Source organism: Danio aesculapii, chromosome 14 (genome assembly GCF_903798145.1).
Source record: "Danio aesculapii chromosome 14, fDanAes4.1, whole genome shotgun sequence".
In the NCBI taxonomy this organism is placed as follows: domain Eukaryota; kingdom Metazoa; phylum Chordata; class Actinopteri; order Cypriniformes; family Danionidae; genus Danio; species Danio aesculapii.
In genome coordinates, this window is record NC_079448.1 from 14,758,858 (window position 1) to 14,782,121 (window position 23,264).

The following is a 23,264-nucleotide window of genomic DNA, read 5'->3' on the forward strand; positions in this document are numbered from 1 at the left end:
CCACTGGCTTGCATGGTTCGAGATCTGTAGAGCTGCGCATCGTTGGATTTGCCCTTCAATATTTGGACTCTCAGTAGTGATTATTAAACCACACTGAACTGAGCTCAACTGAACTGAACTTAAACACTACAAACGGAACTACACTGTTCCTATTTACTGTGACCTTTTATGTGAAGCTGCTTTGACACAATCTACATTGTATAAGCGCTATACAAATAAAGGTGAATTGAATTGAATTGAATTATGCTCACATATTACAGGTGAGAGATTTTTAAATGAAGGGTGCATTACTTGATTTTAAAATAATTGAAGGAAACACACACTATTTACTATCCATGATTATTTATTGAACAACAAAACAAACATTGCCTAAAACAGTCACTTTTTTCTTATAAAAAAAGTGAAAATAACTTTATATTAAAAGTAGAAAATAAGCAGTATCTCTTCTAAATAAAATAACTCTTGTATATTCTTTAAATAATATTCTAAGAAGTGCATTTCCTGCATCTTCTGTAAACAAATATTTTAATGTAAATAATAATTTTAATGTAATGGAAAATATGCCATCACAAGGCATCTCTGGCGCATCTACCAATCATCGTCAATGTAGTGCAAAGTAAGGCTAAAGACATATATAGGTTCTGAATGTTGATTTCGATTACTTTACCAGTTCGAATTCTGAATTTTGTCAGCTTTTCAAATTTTTTTAATGGTGCTGCTCCATCCCTTGTTGACCCTTGAAATGAATAGTTAATTAATAAAGTTTAGAGATCAGTTCAAACATTTCTGTGCTTGCCCTTTGTATTGGCAATCATGATCAGAAAAAATATGTATATATTTATATTTATCTGCCTATATATTAGCAATCAGCCTCCAAACATAAAAAAATGGTTTTAGCCAAAACTTTCACAAAGGTGCATCCCTAAAAAAGTCATCAAAACCAGCTGTTTTAGTTAGTTGTTTTAGTTTTGGATCTCTTTTAGGTATTTCATCCATAGGAGGTGTGGCATTCTCTGCTTGTATCTTATTTTTTGCATTATTATTATAATGGAAGTCAAACTAGAGAAAAATCAATTGATGCAATAAAATGACACCGATTGTCTCAATACCAGCTGCTTAATATAATATATTTATTTAAACGATACTTAACATCCTAAATGTACACAAATACAAAACTGATTTTGAAGGTAGATGGTGCATAAAGGAAACACGGAGGAAAAACACACCGATCACCGAAAATCACAGTATATGTTTACTAAAACTGCAGAGATCTCCTGTAAAGCGGCTGAGGCACAGAGAAGGATTTGTAGTACAGACGTCCCTGAAAGCGCAGTGAGCACTGATGCTAAAGTCAACCGAAGGGAGTGTAAACTTTTAATAATCCTTCAACAGTGTGTTCGACTGTTTAATGAGCTCTATACCACTCATAAAAACTTTTACAAACCATAAGGCAGGAACGTAAAAATATATATTTGACATAAAATGTCTATTTTTGGGGTTGTTTCATTCCTTCATTTTTCATTCGTATTGTATTTTCAAATGAAGCAGTGCACTGATGTGTTGAATATTTTTCTCCATACCTTCTCATTACTGACTTTTTCATCAATATGTATACAGTTGGAAAAAAAATTAGCCCATCTGTGAATTTCTTTTGTTAATTTTATTATATTTTTTTACAACAGATAAACACATTTTTAAGCAATAGATTATTAATTTCTTTTGTCTTTGCTATGACGACAAAACATAATATTTTACTAGGTTTTTTGCAAGATAATAGTATTAAGCTTAAGTTGCAGTTTAAAGGCTTTACTAGGTTAATTAGGGAAGTCATTGGACAACAGTGGTTTGCTCAGGTTGTTCATCATTAAAAATATTTCTTAAGGGTGCTAGTAATATTCACCGTAACCATTTTAAATAAAGAAAATATATATATTCCGGCTATATTCCAGCCAAACTAAAAGAAATAAGACCTCCTCCAGAAGAAAGAAAGAAGTTTGGGGAGAAAAAAAAAACTACAACAAAAATTTCACAGGAGGGTTAATAATTTTGTCTTCATCTGTATATAGATTTTTAGTAGTAATTCAGACTTGGATATTTGAAAGAGTTTTGGGATAGTCATTAATCTCTGATCAACAAATAAGCTTTTATGGAAAAGTATTTTTTTTTAATTATTTAATTTATTTTAAATCATGACCCCACAAAAATGTTCTTTCTGGGTAATATTTATCAACATAAAGCATCAATAAATGACTTCATCACTACAACCTGTGTTTATATGCTACTTTTTATATCTTTACTGATCATATTTGAGAATATATAGTGTAAACAGCTGACGTGTTGCTATTTGGCAAACCCAAGCGGATTTGAAATTACCACTGGGGTCGACAGGCATCAAGGTTTTTGGAATGGTATTGTGCACAAAAGTGTGAAATCATATGAAAAAAAAGATGTTTACGTAGAAGTTGATGTGCTTCAGATAACATTCAGTACAAACTTGTTTTCTTCATAATGCGAAGAAATTCCTGCTGGTTTACTTCTCCATCGCCATCTCGGTCTGCTTCGTCAATCATTTCCTACAGACAGCCACGCACGTAACGAAAAAAAAAAATGTTTTCAAACTCACTGATTTCCGAGATACACTCACCGGCCACTTTATTAGGTACACCTTACTAGTACCGGGTTGAACTCCCTTTTGCCTTCAGAACTGCCTGAATCCTTCGTGGATTAGATTCAACAAGGTACTGAAAATATTCCTCAGAGATTTTGGTCCATATTGATATGTTAGCATAATGCATTTGCTGCAGATTTGTCAAGAAAATATCCCCCATACCATAACACCACCACCAGCAGCCTGAACTGTTCATATAAGGCCGGATGGATCCATGCTTTCATGTTGTGGGTGCCAAATTTGACTCTACCATCCGAACGACGCAGTAGAAATCGAGACTGGCAGCGTTTCTTCTATTGGCTGATTTTGGTGAGCCTGTGCAAATTGTAACCTCAGTTTTCTGTTCTTATCTGACAGGAGTGGCACCTGGAGTGGTCTTTGCTGCTGTAGACCATCCGCCTCATGGTTCGACGTGTTGTGCGTTTAAATATGTTTTTTTTGCATACCTCGGTTGTAACGAGTGGTTATTTGAGTTACTGTTGCCTTTCTATCAGCTCAAACCAGTCTGGTCATTTGTCCTCTAAACTCTGGCATCAACAAGGCATTTGCGCCCACAGAACTGCCACTCACTGGATATTTTCTCTTTTTCAGACCATTCTCAGTAAACCCTAGAGATGGTTGTGCGTAAAATTCCCGTAGATCAGCAGTTTCTGAAATACTCAGACCAGCCCGTCTGGCACCAACAACCATGCCACGTTTAAAGTCACTTAAATCACCTTACTTCATTATTCTGATGCTCAGTTTGAACTGCAGCAGATCGTCTTCTCTACATGGCTAAGAGTTGCTGCCATGTGATTGGCTGATTAGAAATTTGCGTTAATGAGCAGTTGGACAGGTGTATCTAATAAAGTGCCCGGTGACAGTATATGCATTATCTATACTTTTCGTTGTTGTTGTGAAGATTCTTGTACCTGTAGCTCCTCGTCTGTGAGGTTCTCTCCGAGTTCCTTCGCCACTCGCTTTAGATTGCGGAAAGATATTTTCCCAGTCTCATCATCGTCAAACAACCGAAAAGCCTTGAGAATTTCCTCTTTAGAGTCTTTTTCAGCCTAAAGAATTGGACAAAGTAAAAAGACATTTTGTTTCAATTTGCCTGCAATTAAAATATTCTTTATATACAGTTGAAGTCAGAATAATTAGCCCCAATCCAATTTTAAAGTTAACTACACAAGTAAGGGTAATCAGGCAAGTCATTGTATAATGACGGTTTGTTTTGTAGACAACTGAAAATATTTATTGCTTAACCCTTATGTGCTGTTGGGGATGTTTTCATCCACTCTGGGGTGATTTTGTGTCTTAATTTGCCATAACTTTTTTCTGTGTTTCAGCTAGCAGAATGATTTTTGGTTACAAGTCTTATTTTGACACATATTTTGAAAGTTTTCAAAAACTCAAGGATAGACTCTTGGCAAATTTACTACTCTTTTGTTATGTTAGGAATGAAAACACCCAGTAAATTAAACTGCTGTAAAAATGCATCAGATAAACATTTTTCAAATCTGTTAATCATCCTCAGTCCTGATCAAACTACTCAATTGGTTAAAAAATTACAGGATTTTAATGCGAAACAAAATTGCACATTTACTGTTGTTGGCTGTTTTTGCCCTATTGATCTCCATTATAACCAAAAATGTTTATTACAAAACTATGACAGCATATAATCATGCATTTTTGGTTGTTGGTGGTTTTTCCTGTTGGGAAGAGGTAAATTTTTTATTTTTTTTAACTGTTGATCATCAGTTGGCACCATTAATCCTTTAGATAGGTCTGTGCAAAAAAAGCTTCGTTTCTGGTTTCTGGAGTATAACAGCAAATTAAAGTGTGTGCACGTGTGTCTGAATGTGAGAGTGACCTTTACGCACTTACCTTGATGTGTCTGAGAAAAATAAAATATGCATCTCAGCTTTCACAAGTACATGGAGTAAATAAAACAAAGACTGTGTATTTATGCACCATCAATTGTGGTTATAATATAAGTCAATGGGGCAAAAACAGCCAACAAAACTAAATTAGGAAAAATGAAAATCTAACAATGCATCAAAACCAATGTTGTTACTAATCGTTCACATGTTCAAGACTGTGATTAAAAAAAAAATCCAGTCCACAACATATTTTTATATTGAAAATACGTCATTTTGTGTGTTTTTTTAACCAAATCAGTGACATAATTTGTGAACTTCGCAAATAAAGAGTTAAAATCCTGTAATTTTCTAAGCAATTTAGTAGTTTTAATCAGGACTGAGTTTGATTAACAGATTTATGCAAAAAAAAATTGAAAAGAAAAAAATCTGATGCATTTTTACAGCAGTTTAGTTTAGTGGATGGGTTAAAGGGGTTAATAATAATGACCTTAAAGTGGTTTTAAAATTAAAATCTGCTTTTATTCTAGCCAAAATAAAACAAATAAGGAGTTTCTCCAGAAGCAAAAATATTACAGAAAATACTGTGAATAATTCCTTGCTCTGCTAAACATAATTTGGGAACATTTTAAAACAGAAAAAAAGGAGGGCTAAAAATTTGACTTCAACATTATAAAAAAATTCTCTAGTTCATTCTTACCATTTTCTGGGTCATCACTGACAGAAAGTCAGTGAAAGAGATCTTTCCCGTAGCGTCTCTATCAACCTCTGCAATCATTTTCTTGATCTCCTCCTTTTTAGGCTCGAAGCCCAGCGCTCTCATGGCCACCTGCAGCAAAATAACTCATTATTTACACTAAAGGCTGAAATTTATACTTATTTATATCAGGAACAGTAGTCCAACAGTGTGATGGCACCAGTGAAAAAAACTTCAAATCATTTTAAAGTTTAAGAGGAAATCAGGGATTTTAGAGTGTGTTCAGGGCATTGTCTCTCACCTTTAACTCCTTCACCTCAATATAACCAGAGCCATCAGTGTCAAAGAGCTCAAACGCCTCACGGATTTCCTGCTTTTGCTCTTCTGTCAGTTCAGGCTTTGGGCTGGCTTTTTTACGAGGGGCTACAGCCCCCAGTGAGGGTCTTTTGGGACTAGTCGCCTATGTATGAATAGAATAGAGTAGAACAGAATAGAATAATAATAATTAAAAAAATAAATAAATATGACCATGTTAGTGTACAGTGTGTACACCTGTACAATGTGCAGTCTACAATCCAGAGTATATGTTATAAATACAAAAACGATGCCGTGAACATAGGGATGATTCTTCTTAAAATAATAATCTTGCGTGTTGAAAAAAATGACAATAAAGAAAAAATGACTGTTAGCCAAGATTAACGTAGTATTGAATTAACCATGCTTGAAAATGTACTAAATGCTCTCGACAATTTTTCACAGAATTGTTTGCCGATGAGAAGACAATAATAAGCCACACATACGGTTAGATACTGTATATGACGAGGAAGGAAAAATATATTTCTACTTGCTTTAAAACCTTCGCTAAAAGGGGGTGACGCTAATACAAAAATGTACAAACACAAATCACACAGATTGCGGAATAGTTGCATTCGTCGTGACTCACCATCTTAACCGAGAGAACGCCAGCAAGTGGAGAATGATGATAACCATACTATGGGGAAGGCTTGTGTATGAATATTTATTACGCACCGCGACGTTCTGTCTGCATGGCAATCCGATTGGCTGAAATTAAGTCGGTGGGCGGGAGTAATCTTTCACGCAACAAGAGCTACACACCGCAGGGTGAAATTGCTCATGTATAATAACTAGACTACGTAGCTAAGCACTTCAGAACGGAACGCATCTCCTGCACAGCCCGAATCCAGGTGTTGTCGCCATAGTAAGATTCGTATAAAATTATATTAATGATTGTAACTTTTCTTCAAACAAATTATTCTGAGAATAATTAGATAACTAAGAGGTTTTTATTCTAAAGTTTTTATCATTACCCATAAACATTTTTTATTGTTTCCAGCTGAACATACAAACAAAATGGTACATACTTATAATATTGCATACTGTAGTCTCAAGGTTGAGTAATAAAATAAGCAAGCATAATATACATCTCTCAAAAATAAAAATTAACAGCTTTATAAATAAATTGCCATAAAATAAATGAAAAATAAACAATTCGAAAATTAAATTAGCTTAGAAAAATACAGAAAACAGATATGAGAAGAGAGCTTAAGGGCTTTTTTTATCAATCACCAATTTTACAGATTTGCAAAGAAGTTTTACCTCATTTCTCTTCTATTTCTTCTAGTGGAACAACCTTTTTGATGATATTAAATGGTCGTATGTTTGGTCACTCCCCCAGATTTTTTTTTTTAATTAAAGAAATATCTTTTAAAATTATTCACAGATTTTATCCAATTAAACAATTTTTACAGAAATTCAAAAATGACATTGACTTGCTCTTTCTGTAAGAGTTTGTTGCTCACTTGTTTTGGAAATGTCCCTTTGTTAAATCTTTCTGGTCTGAAGCCAATTCTCTAATTGTCCGAAGGGTTTGTGGTGATTTTTCTTTAAGCTATAGACATCTTGTGTTGGGGTTTTACATTAAAGAAAAACTATTTCTTAATTCAAGTTTTTGTATAAGCCTTATATTATTTATTGGAATTTTTTATACATAAATGTAATATACTCAATGTAAACGTAAATGTATTTTTTAAATAAGAAATGGAACTGTACTTAAAAATCATTACAGAGTCTTATAACAAGATAGCAATTAAAACTTATAAAACGTGCTTTATTTAATATTTTGCATTAATTGGTGTTTTTTTATGTGCCCTCTCTTATTTATTTATTTATTTATTTATTTAAAAAAATGTATTGTTTCTTCTTTTTCTTTCTCGGTGTCTTTCTTTTGCTTTACCATTATTATAGTTCTTTAAAATTGTGCCATTTCTTGTTGGAAAAAAGTAATATTTGCATTGCTTGTACTATACTTCTATTTGTTTGCATTTTTATCTGTTGTAATTGCCTGTTATTGCAATTAAACAAAAAAATTTTAACTCAAGTTCTTCACAGCCACTTTTGTCCAAAATGGAAAGTTTGTCTAAATGTATCTTCCCTGCTTTTACTTTGTCCATTTCATCCAGAATGATTAAAGCTATCAATAAATTAAATTTTAGTTTTATTTGGAGAAATAAGTGCCATTACATTAGAAAAGATGACGTGATTAAGAAATTCGAAGATTGATTTTGATGTTATGAATGGTGTTTTGGAATTGAAATGGTTAAAATCATTTATTCAAAATAGTCACTGCTTTTGGTTTATTGTCCCTAATATAATTTTGAAAAAAATTAGGGGAATTTACTTTTTTCTTCGTTGTGATTTTGAGTGTTCTGCGTTGCCAGTGAAACTTTCTAATTTCCATCAGCAAGTGTTGCTTTATTGGAAAATACTCTTCAATCATAATTTCAGCCCCCACAACACTCCTGTTTGGAACAATATATGTGTTAAAATTGGTAGAAAGTATTTTTCGAGGAATGGAATACTAAAGTGATTTGGGCAGTTGCACATTTTTTGTGGACGATAATGGCATTTGGCTACTGCATGGAGAGTTTTGTAAGAAATTTCAGTTGCAATGTACTGTTAAGCTTTATAATAAAATGATTCTGGCCATTCCAGTAGCTTTAAGGTCATTAGTTAAGAATATAAGTTAATAAATATAAAAGAATATATTTTATTCCTGAACCTCTCCAAAATTGAGGCAATTGTCTATGGTTATGCTTTCTGTAATAGCAAATGCACAAACAAAATCATTAAGAACTTAATTTTACAGTCACAATTTCCAAATCTAATTAGAAGAGAATTGCTATTTAAAGATTTTAACAATGTTGAAATTAAAAGAATAAGGAAAGATTATTTGTCTTTTCCCCTTCCTCCTAAAGTTAAGGAGGTGAGCTTTAAATATTATATGAGATATATCCTACCAACGAATTTTTAAGATTGAAATTCAGTTTAGATGTGAATAATTGTGTTTTTTTGCGAAAAAGAGATAAAGAGTTTGGAACATGCTTTTTTCATTGTGACATGGTGCTTCCCTTTTGGTCAGAGGTACAGACATGGTTATGGTGCAGGAATGTAAATTTCCCTCCCCTCACTGAAAAGACAGTTAAGTTTGGTATCTTCCTTGAAAACAAAGAATTTCATTTTGCTGTCAGTGTTCTACTATGTTTGGGTAAATTCTTTATTCTCAAATGCAGATGATTCAAATCTACTAACTTTAATCAGTGGTTGAATGAGGTAAAACTTCTTTGCAAATCTGTAAAATTGGTGAATGATAAAAAAGGCCTTAAGCTTATCTCTTTTCTGGACTTGTATAAGCTAATTTAATTTTCAAAGCCCCTTTATTATTTTTATTTCATTTATTTTATTGCATTTCATATAAAAACTGTTATTTTTTATTCTTGAGATCCATATTATGTTTGCCTATTTTATTACTCAACCTTAAAATGTCATTATGTAATAATGTAAGTATGTACCATTTTGTTTGTATGTTTAGCTTAATACAATTAAAAAAAAAAAGTTCTCCACAGGCATGTTTAACCTCAATGACTTCTGATTGGTTACTGATAACTCTGTTTCTGTGTACAAAAAGCTGATCATGAATTCACAATAGCACAATACCACTCTTTACATTTCTGTCTTATTTACGTAGCAAAATTGAGTAGTACGCTTTTTGTATGTATTTTGTCAGTGTGTATGAAAATGTTTAAAAAATTATATTTATAATTATAATTCTGTTTTATTGACTCATAATGTAATTGATAAGCAAATTACACCAACTCTCTATATTACAATTATTATCTTTCTATTATATCTGAAATCATAAACTGAAAAATCACATGTTGGGATGTGGCTGAAGAAGATGTCATGGGGGTGGGTTAACTATATTGAAGTTGTTTTTGCTGATTGGTCCGCGCGGTGGCACTCTTTGACGTAGCTCTCATCTCATTGGTTAGACCCGCTTGTCAGATTGATTGCTGAGAGTTGGCTCGGCCAATCAGACGTTTCTCCGCTCTCTGACCATGAGGATATTCGTGTTTCGCCCAGTATCAATAAAGCTGTAACTCTCGTCCGAGTTGTTCAGGTGAGTGCTGCTTAACTTAATTTTACAAAAAAATTGGAAAAAAAGTAGTATCTCGTATATTGAGCTGGAGCAAAATTAGCCCTTAAAAGTAGGTGTTAACGGTTCTGAGCATTTAATTCTGACTGAAAGTTATCCGAAGATAGTAGAAAATGTCCAGTAGTAAAAGGACAACTCGATTGCTTTTGAAGAATGGTAATTAAACAGATGAATGTTGTTTACTGATCACTAGACTTGCTGTCGGGAGCTGGAAGAAGCACACATGGCAACTCGTATCAGACCAGTGAGTACATTTACGCCTGATTTACGCTTTTTACCATTAACGTTTGCATGTCTATCATATTTCAACGACGCACCTTAGAACAGCGTTGTGTAATATGGTTTGGTGGCAAGATTTCAGCTGCAAAAGCAAAACATTTTGTATGAACATTATGACAACATAATGTTTGAAAGCATTAACGCTTACTAAATAAATTGGTGCTTTTTATTTAGTAAAGGAATTTAAATTGATAATTGATGACAGTAAAAATATTTACTCTGTATAATTTTTTCTTTTTAGCAATATATGGATCTAAAAGGTCTGATATATAGGTTACAAAAAGTATACACCTGTAAATTGTGTTTTGCATTTTATGTATTTATATGGTGGGGTGGCTTTAGTGATTTTGGGGCCCTAAGCAATTCCAGCCATGGGGCCAAAGTCCTAAAATTCACCCTTTATACATTTATTGAATTTTTTTCATATAATGCTGTTTTTTTATATCACTCAATCATCTTTTCGACATTTTAAATTAATGCAATCTCTACGTTTTAAGTGATTCATTTTCTTAAAATGAATTTACAACTAAAAAATAATAAATAAATAAATAAATAAATATATATATATATGTATATATATATATATATATATATATATATATATATATATATATATATATATATATATATATATATATATATTATACAAATTTGACTGCTGGACTGCTCCATGATGGATATTTTATTTGGTAATATTATTATTATTATTATTGTTACATAACAATACATTATTATAATAATATTATATTTGACAATATATAATAAATAATATTTAAATACACAAAAATTGTATTTGTTTAACTCTCACCATAAAAATATGGTAGAAAACAATGTTGTATAAAGTTTATAGGTATAATTCTATACTTCTAGATATTTATTGGGTCCCCCAGATTTCCTGGGGTCCTAAGCGGCCACTTACCTTGCTTATTGGTTAATCCGCCCCTGGTGATTACACTGTACAGTATACAGTACAGCAAGTCATTGCAGACCGATCAAACATTGTGTTCCTTCATGTTTATTATTTGATTTTGCTGCCAGTGATAAATTGTTTTTTACTTTTACTTCAATCATTTGATCTGATTGTGTATTTTGTATTACACTTATACCAAAAGCCAATACATCCTTCTAAATAAAACAAAAACTAAAAGTAACAATAAAAACATTTTTCCTTCACAGAGCAGCAAGCGATGTACTGTCATCGGAGGATCTGGATTTTTGGGCAGGCATCTTGTGGAGCGTTTAGTAGACCGAGGATACACAGTGAATGTGTTTGACATCAGACAGGCCTATGAACTTCCAGGAGTGACGTTTTACCAAGGGGACCTCTGTGACAAGCAGGTGTGAATTGTTTCGGATTGATCTGACAGAATCAAACTTACACTATTTTCCCGTTTTTACCTCGTTGTCCTGATATTTGGCTTTACTTTCCAGGCGTTGGTGATGGCTTTGAAAGAAGTTTCTATAGTGTTTCATTGTGCCTCACCTGCACCAGGAAGTGATGATGGCGCTCTCTTTCAGAGGGTCAATATTGATGGGACACGGACTGTCATACAGGCTTGCCATGAGGCAGGAGTACAGGCATGTATTACGTTTCAAAATCATGTGTCAGAAGATAAATCAAATGCAACTCCTATTAGGGCTGCACAGTATATTGTTTCAGCATTAATATTACAATGTGTCCATCTGCAGTTGTCACATCAGAGAATCTGCAATGTCAAGTTGGCATTTTAGTTGGAGCCACAGTTGAAAGCGTATATCATTTGTGAAGGTATTGCGAAGGGTAACTATAAAGTTACTAAAAAGAGTTTTGCATGTGTTTTTAAGTCCTGTGACTTTGAGCATTCCAAGCCAGTTTAAAGCAAGACATTATAATGATTATAACTTAAGTTTTATTTGTGTTTCTGTATACAATGAATGTATACAAAGTTTCTGCACCTTCAAGGAGGTGCAGCCATTGGAATCTTTTTGGCCAGGTCTCATCCAATTCTATTGATATTTAGAAGTTAAACAACTTGTTATGCTGTTTCACATTGCAAACTGATGTTTTTTCATATAAAGTAGTTCATTTCATCTAGTGAAATACACTTAGTATCGCTATATGTATTGGATAAAATAAAATATCGCAATGTCAGTTTTTTCCCAATATTGTGCAGCACTAAACTTTATAAAGTGGTTTTAATTACAGAAGAAAAGTAATTTTATTGTTCAGTTTGTTAAAATTTGGTGTTTGCTACATGTATACTGTGTACATGTATATTGCTGATCTGAAAACATCATTACAGTTGAAAACGTAATCCTTTCCCATATAACATAGGCAGGGGCAGATTTATTGATTTGGGGGCCCCAAGCAGTTCCAGCCATGGGGCCCAACTGTCCTAAAATGAAACCATTTGTAGTTTTATAAAAAAATTGTTTAATTCATTTTGCAGTTTTTTTTCTTACATCACTGAATCTCCTTTTCAATGTTTTATCTTAATGAAATCTCGACATTTTAAGTGATTCGTTTTCCTAAGATGAATTCACAACTAAAAGAACGAATAAATCGAAAATAATAAATTGTTTTTAAAACTGAATCTTTATCTGACTTGACAGCTGGATGGCTCCATAATTGTTTTTTTTTTGTAATTTGTGTATATGTTATAATTATGTTCAAATGTAATTTGTTAGACCTTCACCATACAAAATATGATAGAAAACGATGTTATGTGTATAATTTATACTTCTAGGTATTTATTGGGGGCCCCCAAATTTCCTGGGGCCCTAAGCGGCTGCTTACTTCGCTTATTGATTAAATCCGCCTCTGACCACAGGTGTCAAACTAGGTTCCTGGATGGCCACAGCTTTGCACATTTTAGTTTCAACCCTAATTAAACAAACCTGATAAAACTAATTGAGTCCTTCAGACTTGTTTGAGCAGGGTTGGAACTAAACTGTGCAGTGCTGCGGCCCTCCAGAAACTGAGATTGACACCCCTGCCCTAAACCATAACTTATTCCTACAGTCAAAAATAAATAATGGGTGAATTACAATGATGTAGAAGCACCAAACCGTGATGGTAAGCCTAAATGAACATTAACCGTAAATTTGTCTCTCAATTCTTATTGGTTGATTGGAATGTTGTTTCGGGATCAACACTAAAAGAACATCACATCACATCCAGGAACATGTTACACTTCATAAATTTGCGTATCACTTGAATTGATAACAAGTACTGTCCATTGCACAGTTTACTAGTTTTGTTTATCTTGAACTGTGACGTTATGAATAAAAGGTCAGTAAAATAGTAATTTTTTTTTAAAGAAAGAAATTTATTTTTTTTTGTCAAAAAAGCATGCATCCAAGTTATTTTAAATCATTGTATGTTAAAGTGCCACTTCAGAGAGTTGCAATGTAAAAAAAAAGTAGATTTTAAACAATTTTATTGAACCATTTTGAACATCAAATCTTGTAGGGCTGGGTGATTAATCGACATTCAGAACCAGTAATCAATCTAATTTTTCTAAGTCGATTTTTATTTTTTTCAATTACTGTTCTTACTTTATCATGTGGATTCACATGACCCTGCTCATTGACGATTGGAAGCGGCACCAGGGATGCCTCGAGACGCCATATTTTCCATTACATCAAAATTGTTATTTAAATTAAAACATTGGTTTACAGAAGATAATGCACCCTTCATTCAAAAATCTCTCACTTGTAATATGTGAGCATATTTCCTGTACAAAACTTGTCAGTAAACTATGAAAAAAAAAAAAATCGTTCATTAATCGTAATAGCTAAATGTTCAATTAATCACGATTTTAATTTTAGGCCAAAACGCCCAGCCCTAAAATCAGTTGTCTTCAAAGATATTAGGCAGCAGAAATGTTTATTGAGCACCAAATCAGCATATTAGAGGGCTTTCTGAAAGAGGATGTGGCACTGGAGAGGATGGAGGAATGGCTGCTGACAGTTGAGCTTCGTTTTAATTGAGGAAAGATGAATAGTTAATGCATTCAAAGATAGATGTATATTTTTGTAATAAGATTTCACAGTATTGTTTACACTATTTTTATTTATTTATTAAATTAGTTAGTTGGTAGGTTATGAATGAAAAATTTAGCTTTGCAATAATTGGAATAAATTAGATTTTTTTATTTTTTTTAATCAGAATTCTGTTCATATTTAAAATATTTACTTTTATTTATGCTGTTTTTAAACTGAAATTAATAAATGCAGCCCATGTAAACTTAAGTGATACATTTCTGAATAACAAAAAAAGTCAGTCTTCCAAAAATCTCAATTCAGGTGGAGTTTATAACTCCATCCCTTCATCAAAAATGGATACTTTAATGGCATTGCAATGTTAGAATCAGCAGCATTCCAAAGTGTGTGCATGCATTTCTTGTTATTCAGTTGTCCATCTGTGTCCACCATGGGATTTACAGTAATTTTCTATCAGAGTGTTTATTTAAAATTTTTTTTAATTATGTTGTTGACAGTCATGTTTTTTTTTTTCTTTTCTTTTTCTTTTTTTTTTACAGAAATTAATATTGACCAGCAGTGCTAGTGTGGTGTTTGAAGGAACTGACATCAAGAATGGAAAAGAAGATTTGCCTTATGCAAAAAAGCCAATAGATTACTATACAGAAACCAAAATCAAACAGGAGAAGGTAGGAATGACTATTGCAGTTCCCCAATGTTGTTCTTGAACCGTAGCTCTCCATTCTTTTGATTCACTTGAGATTTTAATAAATTTTTGTTTGTTTGATGTGCTAATATCTAACATTTTGATCTGGAATCTGTCTGTTCAGTTGGTGCTAGAGGCCTGCAGTAAAGAGAAGGGTTTCCTCACTGTCGCTATTCGTCCTCATGGCATCTTTGGCCCTCGTGACCCTCAGTTAGTGCCCATTCTGGTAGATACAGCCCGCAGAGGAAAGATGAAGTTCATCATCGGGTGAGCGAGACTGACATTTTGCTGAAAGCTTCTTGAAGGTCTTTTTATCACTCCATTAAAACGCTGCTGCTAGTTTAATCCACTAGATGGCAGACTATCACCAAGTTATTTTCACTGTCAGCAAACGTTTTAATATGAGAAGTCATACTGAACAAAGCAGTACAAATCATATGCTATATAATTAAATATAAATATGGTTTCAAATTAAACATGAGCAGCAAAGAGAAGCAGCTTGCCCAGGTAAGTAAATGTATAATTCACCCAAAAATCAAAATTTACTCTACTTACTCATCCTCAAGTGGTTCCAAACCTTAATGAGTTTCTTTTATCTGTTGAACATAAGAAGATATTTTGAAGAAAGCTGGAAACCGGTAACCATTGACTTCCATAGTAGGAAAAACTAATACCATGGAAGCCAATGGTGACAGGTTTTCAGCTTTCTTCAAAGTGTCTTTTGTGTTTCAAGTCAAACTGGTTTAGACCAAGTAATGGGTGGTAAATGATGACAGAACTTTGAGGTTAGGGTGAAATGTCCCTTTAACAATTGGTTATCCAGCTCATCTGGATAACAAAGACACTAAAACTGGTCTCGAATTACAAGAGATCAATCCTGTTTTTTTTATCTGTTTGCGTATCACACAAAACAAGAAGCTTTAGAGAATTTCACCTCTCAAATCAAAGATGTTCACATTTGAAAAATTGTTATACATTACACACTACAAAAATGATTACTATCAATCTAGGTGGATTTCTCCATGTGGAGTTTATTTATAAACAAATTTTGAGAGGATCACATGCTTATGATTGATCACGGCTGGTCCCGCATTTGCCAATTTATCATTCACCAATCAGACTATTCCTAAGTCTCCATAAATAACCTAAGTTACCATACCATAGTCATCTTCGTTTTGAAGAATCCCCCTTTCCTCCCCTACTCTTCCTCCTTTCCTAGATGGGTGGCACGGTGGCCCAGTGGTTAGCACTGTTGCCTCACAGCTAGAACGTCACTGGTTCTAGTCCTTACCAAGCCAGTTGACGTTTCTGTGCAGAGTTTACATGTTCTCCCCGTGCTCGTGTGGGTTTCCCCCGGGTGCCCCGGTTTGCTCCCACCTTCCAAAAACATGCAACTTAAGGATATTGACTAATCCAAATCGGCACTATAGACGTGCTCCTAGTAAGTAGTTTTCTAACAATCCCTAATAGCTCATTCGCTACAAACAGCAGGGGAGTTCTTGAGATCTACCTGAGCTCAAACTCCCCTCTTGCCCCACAAACAAGAGAGAGCCCCGGGCTCGAGGATCTTATGAGCTCAGGACTCTCTCCTGGGACAGCATGCCAAACACGCTTTATAATCAGTCATCAGCTAGGTGTAAACTCTTGAATTCTTCTTCGCAGTAGACCTGAACAGAAGCTTGTTTTATGGTTACATACAGGCTAAAATTCTTCAAGCAAGAGTTGTAAATTAGACTATCAGCACTGGAAAATCATTAATTACAGGCCTAAAACTCCTGTAGTGCGAGTCTGGTTAATCGAGGAAAAAAAAAATCATAACTATGCCTCTGGCTTATTGGTCATGTGACAGTGAATATGATGCAGAGGTGGAACGTCTGCTTACTATGATGGAAAAGTTTTGACATCTGCCTACACTATAGTGTACAGTATGCAGTGTTGCGGAAAATGTGAATCATGCATTCATTTGAATGTTTTAACCAGTGTAGTTTTGTTTTTAATGGCTTGTAAAAATTCCAGTAAGGTGTTTAAACAATGCCTTCATGTATTTTTGTAGTCTCACTAAAGGTTTTTAAGAACATATGTTAAATAATCTATCAGTAATGATTCTAGCAAACTGTCCAGTTGACTAAAGGGAGAGGCGACTTTTATTCATTTATTTAGTTTGAAGTATTATAAAGAGTAAAAAAAATCTTGATGATTATGTTCTCAAACTATTTTTTGAAAATGATTATATTAATTTAACCACTGACCCGGTGATATAATATGTTTTTTTAATTTTAGTTAGCATAGTTTTTCTTCATTAAACAGGCTGTCCACGGGGTCTTAAGTCTTAAAATGTCTTAAATTTCAAAAACAAAATTTTAGGTCTTAAAACATCTTAAATTCACTGAAATATTGTGTTGTGTGTCTTTAATAATTTTAAAAAGGTCTTAATTTTTCTCTGTCCAAGTAAAACTACCCAATCGGGACAACTTCCATCAAATCACCAATGATCCATCTTCATAAAATCAGGGAAAGAAATCTAAAAACAATTACACAGTTCCTCATGATAATAGCAGAGCAATAGATCCCTTTACGTTATCTTCCATTCATACAAAAACTATTTAAGTAAGGTGGAGTAGACATAATATTTATAAATAGACATGAAACTTAAGGTTTTATAACAGAAACGCATTAGATTGAATAGAAGTTATACTCAATCAATTTAGACAAAAATCAAACAAATATATATTTTTGATTATGTTATTCCCTCTACAATAAATATACTTTTCACAATGTCAAACTTATATAGAAATATTATGTTGAAAATAGTGTTTACAGCTACAATTTTCTTGTTTTGACACATTAAAGTATGTCGCTAAAAGATAATTACATTTGCCTTTTTTTGTGGCAAACCAGGCTATTAGAAATAATCAGTGTTTAGCCCTGTATAAGTCTAAAAATTTATTCATAATGGTCTTAAAAGGGTCTCAAAAAGTCTTAAATTTGTCTTAATGAAACCTGCAGAAACCCTGTTAAAGTAGATTAGTAGTTTCAGATTTCAGATCTTAAACTTTTGGACATCGTTTGATTTGTAAATGAATCGCATACTGATGCTGCTTTGCTCTTTATTTTAAGAGATGGATCTAATCTTGTGGACTTCACTTACGTGGAGAATGTAGTTCATGGACATATTTTAGCAGCAGAACACCTTAAGGCTGATTCTCCACTCTGTGGTCAGGTAAGGAATGTGTGTGAAAGAGAATGTGAGAGACTGAATGAGTAATAGATGTTTCTAGAGGAGCATTCATAAATCTAGTTCCACGTGTTTGTGTGTGTACTGTGTAAACAAGCGGCACTCTTATAAATAAAGGTACAGATGCTTTCTTTTAAAGGAATCTTTTTAAAAGCTACACTTTTGGGTCTAAAAGGTTTATATTGGTACCTTAAAGCTGTAAATTATTAGCCTAAGAACACAAATTAGTACCTAAACAAGTATAAAAGCATACCCTTTGAAAATCTATTTCAGCAGTGACTGCTTTTGTGTCTTTATTTGTGAGAGTGCACATGATCTGTGCTTCCATTTCCAGGAAAATGCATTATAAAAATATAGCCCCCATAGGGTTTTTGTCAGTCATATAAGAAATGCAGGTTTAATTCAGATTCTCAACACGTCCTTATCCATTGTCCAGTTGTGAATAATGATAAAATGCTCTATAAAATAGAAAGTCTGTTTTAGTGTGATGTTGAAAATAATAGAGCATGGCGACTGTTTAAGTGTTTGTACATGTTTATAGGATTAGTTAGGCTCAAATTCTTCAATTAAACTGTCTAACCAATAAGAATGCATGATGGTAATCTTTGTGTAACCCGTATTAGCTGGCCAGTTAAATGATAGTAGCATGCTACATCATCATAAATGTTGTACCCATATGAACTCTTTCGCAACTAATATGCACGGTTTATTTTCCTAGAGACAGGATTGCCTGAATGCATTCAGAACTGTGCAAGTAACCACAAAAGCCCAGTAGCTAAATCCACTAAAGGGAAAGTTCACCCAAAAATGAAGAATTACACACCCTCAGTTGGTTCTGAACATTTATGAATGTCTTTCTTCTGTTGAACACAAAACGAGGTGTATGTTGAAAAAACAAAAGTAGGATAAAAATACTATGGAAGTCAATGGGTGCTTTTTCCAAAAATCATCAGTATATTGCATTTTCCTTAGTGTTTAACAGAAGAAAGAAACTCAAACAGGTTTGAAACAAGTGGAGCATGAGTAAATGATGACAGAATTTTCATTTTTAGGTGAACTATATTGTACCTTTAAGCAATGGTTAATAGAACATGACATCATACGCTGTAACCCTGCCAGCAGCCCTGACAGCACCACTTACTCTGTGGGAAAATTAAGCATTACAGACTGGTCGCACAAAGTTTCTTGAACATGTGTTGTTCAAATCAGTTTTAATACTTTTTTGTAAACTTTTGAGTAGTTTGCGGCAGATCTTTTATGATCCACTGAAACGTTCACAAAAATGAACCTCTGGTCACTTCTGACAAACATTAAACGTTTCACACTTTATAAAACATTATAGCAAACGTGCTCAATATGTACGATTTAATTTTTTTTTTATTTTTTTATTAAAATGTTCAAAAAACACTAGAACCGTGTTAAATGTTTTGCTGAGGTATGTACTTTATCCAGAATGTTTGAAGAATGTTCAAATCCAAACAAATAAGCAATTTTAACTAGTAACACAGACACCCTCCATTTCTGCTTTGGTTGTATAAAAAATGATCTTTAAAGGTTCAAGCGTACCCTGGAGTACTTTTTTTTTTTTTTTTTTTTTGAGATTTTAACCAATTTGTGTGTGTTGAGCATCATTTAAGATAATGTTAGCACCTGTCAGCTTTAATTGTGGGGGAAAACTGGATAATTTTGAGCTTTTGTCAGCTAATTTCATCTTCCGGGTTTAAAATAATTTTTGGGGTGGAATCAAAATCGGTGACATAGCGTGAATCTGCTAGTGGAGTGATGACAGGTTGGTTTCTTCTTCTTCTTCTTCTTCTTCTTCTTCTTCTTCTTCTTATTCATAGCTGAGATATTCTTACCCTATGAGAAGAACCTGCTGCTTAATTATTCATGAGAGCATGTGCTTTCCCAAGGCAGGGCAAATCTGCCAAGCTGTGAGACCCAATGACTGGGTGAGACCGCGTCGGCGGACGGCAAGCAGTGTTTAAGCATTCATGAAGGGTCGTAACATTGTGTTTGTTTTCACGATTCACGGGGTTTGTTGCTTGTGTTTCCCCATGATGCTGTTCGGGCCGATACACCAAAAAAACACCAAAGGAAGACATTCAAAGGACGCCAAAAACAGATTCATAATAGCTTACAATAGCTTACAATGAATAACATGTGTAGCAGGGCATTAAATTACTGTTTATTTCTTTGCATTTTAACTTTGTAAACTATAAAATCATGGGTCTCCTCACGGTTTGTGTCTCATTTTGTGAGCCAACTGACAACTGTTGTTAGCTCCCCTTTTTTCCCCTGCTCTGCTGGCCACGCACACTCCCCCCTCTGTTCGCAGCACTCCACGCCTATCATGAAATATATATATTTTTAATTCTGAGTTAGACTTGAATCTAAAGAGGGGGGTTTCATGGTCCTTCCTGTTTTATTTTTGTTATGATAAAACAATGCTGCTGCTTTCTTACATGACCACGAGCGGAAGAACCCACATCACACTCGTCTCTCATCTGCAATTTCTTCAGTGGTCTCCTTTCACTTCAGTGGCTTTTAGCCTGAAGAATGATTTATACTCTATTCGTGCAAATGTAATGTCAATGCGGTGTAGGTGGAGGTTCACTTTGGGTGCATGTGTTCGCGGCTCGGCATCTGATGATGATGATTTGCAAGTGCAACACCTTCAGAAATCCAAAACAACGACCTGATGTGAAGTCTTTTAGGTTTCCTTTGAAGCTTTGAGGGAAAACAATGCGCATAAATTGTGCACAGGTTGTCCATTAGTTTTTAAGTGAATTATTTTTCATTTTTATTTTATAAACGGTGTTTCAATAAATACAGTTAGCCTAAATATATAAAACTTAGCCCAAGTTACACATTTAAACAACTGTATTAATAGCGAATATTTTTACAAGTGTCCTTCAATATTATCCAAAAGCTATTCATTTATATATATATATATATATATATATATATATATATATATATATATATATATATATATATATATATATATATATATATATATATATATAGAATACTATTAAATTTATATACAGTTAAATTCAGTCATTTAGCAACTCCACTCACTGACTTCTTCCCCACTGTTTCATCATGACAGTTACTCTGAGTTGCCCCCTATTGTTAGAAATATTAGTACAAAGGTGAGCGCTTCAAGTATAAAAGCCTTCACAGTTCGCAGCTGTGCGTGCGCACTAAGCGGAGGCTCACGCTGCAGAGCCAGGTGAAAATATAAATCAGCCTGCTTCATACTATCATGATATAAAATTTTCAATACTTCAACCATGAACAAGATTTCTGCAGAATTTGCATAGGATGTAATGAAGACCACAACTCTCATCAGGGTTCAACGCTAAGGATTTTTTTCTACTGGCCCGATGGTTCAGAGTTTTACTTGCTCTGCCAAAAATTTCACTGGCCCCACCAAAAAAAGAACTTGCAGTGAAACTGTACACTTTAATTTTGATACTCACAGACGTTGTCACCAAATGTAATCACAAATAAGACTTTCTCATAGCCTTGTTTCAGTCAAAAATCTCTCTCTTGAATTAATCTATTAAAAAACTAGAATTAGGATTATGCATTATAGGCTTAAATTATAGAGAAAAATGACATATAAAGCAAGAATGCAGTCTGATTATGAAGCAGATCAATGTTGATCCTTATTTAGAAGTGTCAGTGCAGAAATGAACAAAACAGGCCTAATACAAAATATTATAAGATATGGAAAACTTATTAGATAGTAATTTCTGTCAATTTTCCTAACAGAAAAACAGCACTCTATAATATTTCAGCATGCTTTAACTTTCATATTTCACATGAAATGCACAATTATAGGTAGGAAGGATGACATCCTGACCTTCTCATATTTCTATTTTCATATAGCCGTATATGGCTATTATACAATCATAATACACTTTGATATAGCAACCATAATACAGCCTGGTTCATTGGATCGTATTGCTTTCTCGCTACAATCGATCTGCTCCAGAGTTTGTTTAAATCGAGCCGAGACCACCTTATTTAGGCAGTCTCAGACCGATTGTTTTGGCGTGGATCCGAGCGCAATTGCGGGATTCATATAGGCCAAACGAACCACAATAACTAGACAAACGAGACAGATGTTTTTTTCGGAACTTAGGTGTAAAAAGCACCCTATTTGCACACAATTGACAATCAGTCGCAGGCTTTCAGCCAAATTAAACTTTGGTGACAAGGCAGCACTGGCCCGATTGGGCCAGTAACTACAGTACTGTCCTGAACGTCTCACATGCTGGCCCCAGGCCATCGGGCAGTCCTTATTCTCGAGCCCTGCCCATGATAGTCACAGCGTCATCAAACTACACCTTTGTTTGTTGTGAATATGCGCCCTCTAGAGGTGAAAATTACTCAATGTGCCTTTTAAAATGCAAAATTAAATCTTATTTATCATATATTTTTTGCAAGCACAAAATATGTACTGCATTCAGTTCCATTGTTTTTGTCCCAACAGGCTTATCACATAACCAATGATGAGCCAGTGCGTTTCTGGGATTTCATGTCTCAGATTCTGGTTGGCCTGGGCTACAGCGCTCCACGATACCACCTGCCCTACGCGTTGGTCTATGGGATAGCTCTGCTGCTGTGGTTGATTTCCCTCATACTGCGACCGCTGATCCAGTTCAAACCCACCTTCAGCCCCATGCGAGTAGCTCTGGCTGGCACTCATCATTACTACAGCTGCGCTCGTGCCAAACAGGACATGGGTTACCAGCCCCTGGTGCCTTTACAGGAAGCCGTAGCACGCACCGTGGAGAGCTACCCACATCTGCGGAACGGAGAATAACTTCACAGTGAAGCTTGACTGACATTGATTCTGCTGAACTGCAAGACGAGCCTATGAAGGATCTGTTGGATCAACAGGGTTTGCTAGGCTATGTTAACAAAGCACTTAATGATTGCTATTGCAAATGTACCATTTCAACTGAATGTGTACATGAACAATAATGTTTAATACAGAAGAGTAATGTCTCTTCTGACTTTGGTCCAGAAGAATTCATGTACTTTATGTAACAGTTATTATGTATTCACCTTCTTGGGAAACTTGACAATATAAATTTTGAATGACTGTCATGTTTTTTTTTCCATAGATACTAACTTGATCTTCCCTTTTTTCCTTCTAATAATTCTCAAAGAAGAATGAACATTGTGTCTTCATTTATTCACCTTCATCAACCAAACCCATGTGACTTTGTTTATCCTAAAACAACAAAAACGTAAAGCTTTTCTTTTAACAAAACCTTAGAGATTTCTGTTCCAACATAAATGGTACAGTATGTTATAATAATGA

The 23,264-nt window shown here is 34.2% G+C and overlaps 2 protein-coding genes across 3 annotated transcripts; one reads left to right on the forward strand and one right to left on the reverse strand.

Moving 5' to 3' along the window:
• Positions 1-1,106: 1,106 nt before the first annotated feature.
• Positions 1,107-6,215, reverse strand: cetn2 (centrin, EF-hand protein, 2). Its single transcript, XM_056472143.1, has 5 exons — positions 6,168-6,215; positions 5,526-5,684; positions 5,228-5,356; positions 3,580-3,717; positions 1,107-2,573 (listed from the first exon to the last, which is right to left on the reverse strand). The coding sequence occupies exons 1-5, from the start codon at positions 6,168-6,170 to the stop codon at positions 2,484-2,486; spliced, it is 519 nt and encodes a 172-aa protein (XP_056328118.1). The 5' UTR covers positions 6,171-6,215; the 3' UTR covers positions 1,107-2,483.
• Positions 6,216-9,640: 3,425 nt separating this feature from the next.
• On the forward strand, positions 9,641-23,042 carry nsdhl (NAD(P) dependent steroid dehydrogenase-like). 2 transcript variants are annotated; one of them, XM_056472796.1, is made up of 8 exons: positions 9,641-9,701; positions 9,931-9,981; positions 11,193-11,354; positions 11,448-11,594; positions 14,540-14,668; positions 14,810-14,952; positions 17,803-17,905; positions 22,428-23,042. In XM_056472796.1, the coding sequence occupies exons 2-8, from the start codon at positions 9,961-9,963 to the stop codon at positions 22,758-22,760; spliced, it is 1,038 nt and encodes a 345-aa protein (XP_056328771.1). In that variant the 5' UTR covers positions 9,641-9,701; positions 9,931-9,960; the 3' UTR covers positions 22,761-23,042. The 2 variants fall into 2 exon arrangements, with proteins under 2 accessions (XP_056328771.1, XP_056328772.1); XM_056472797.1 differs by lacking the exon at positions 9,641-9,701 and adding an exon at positions 9,702-9,789.
• The last annotated feature ends 222 nt before the right edge of the window (positions 23,043-23,264 follow it).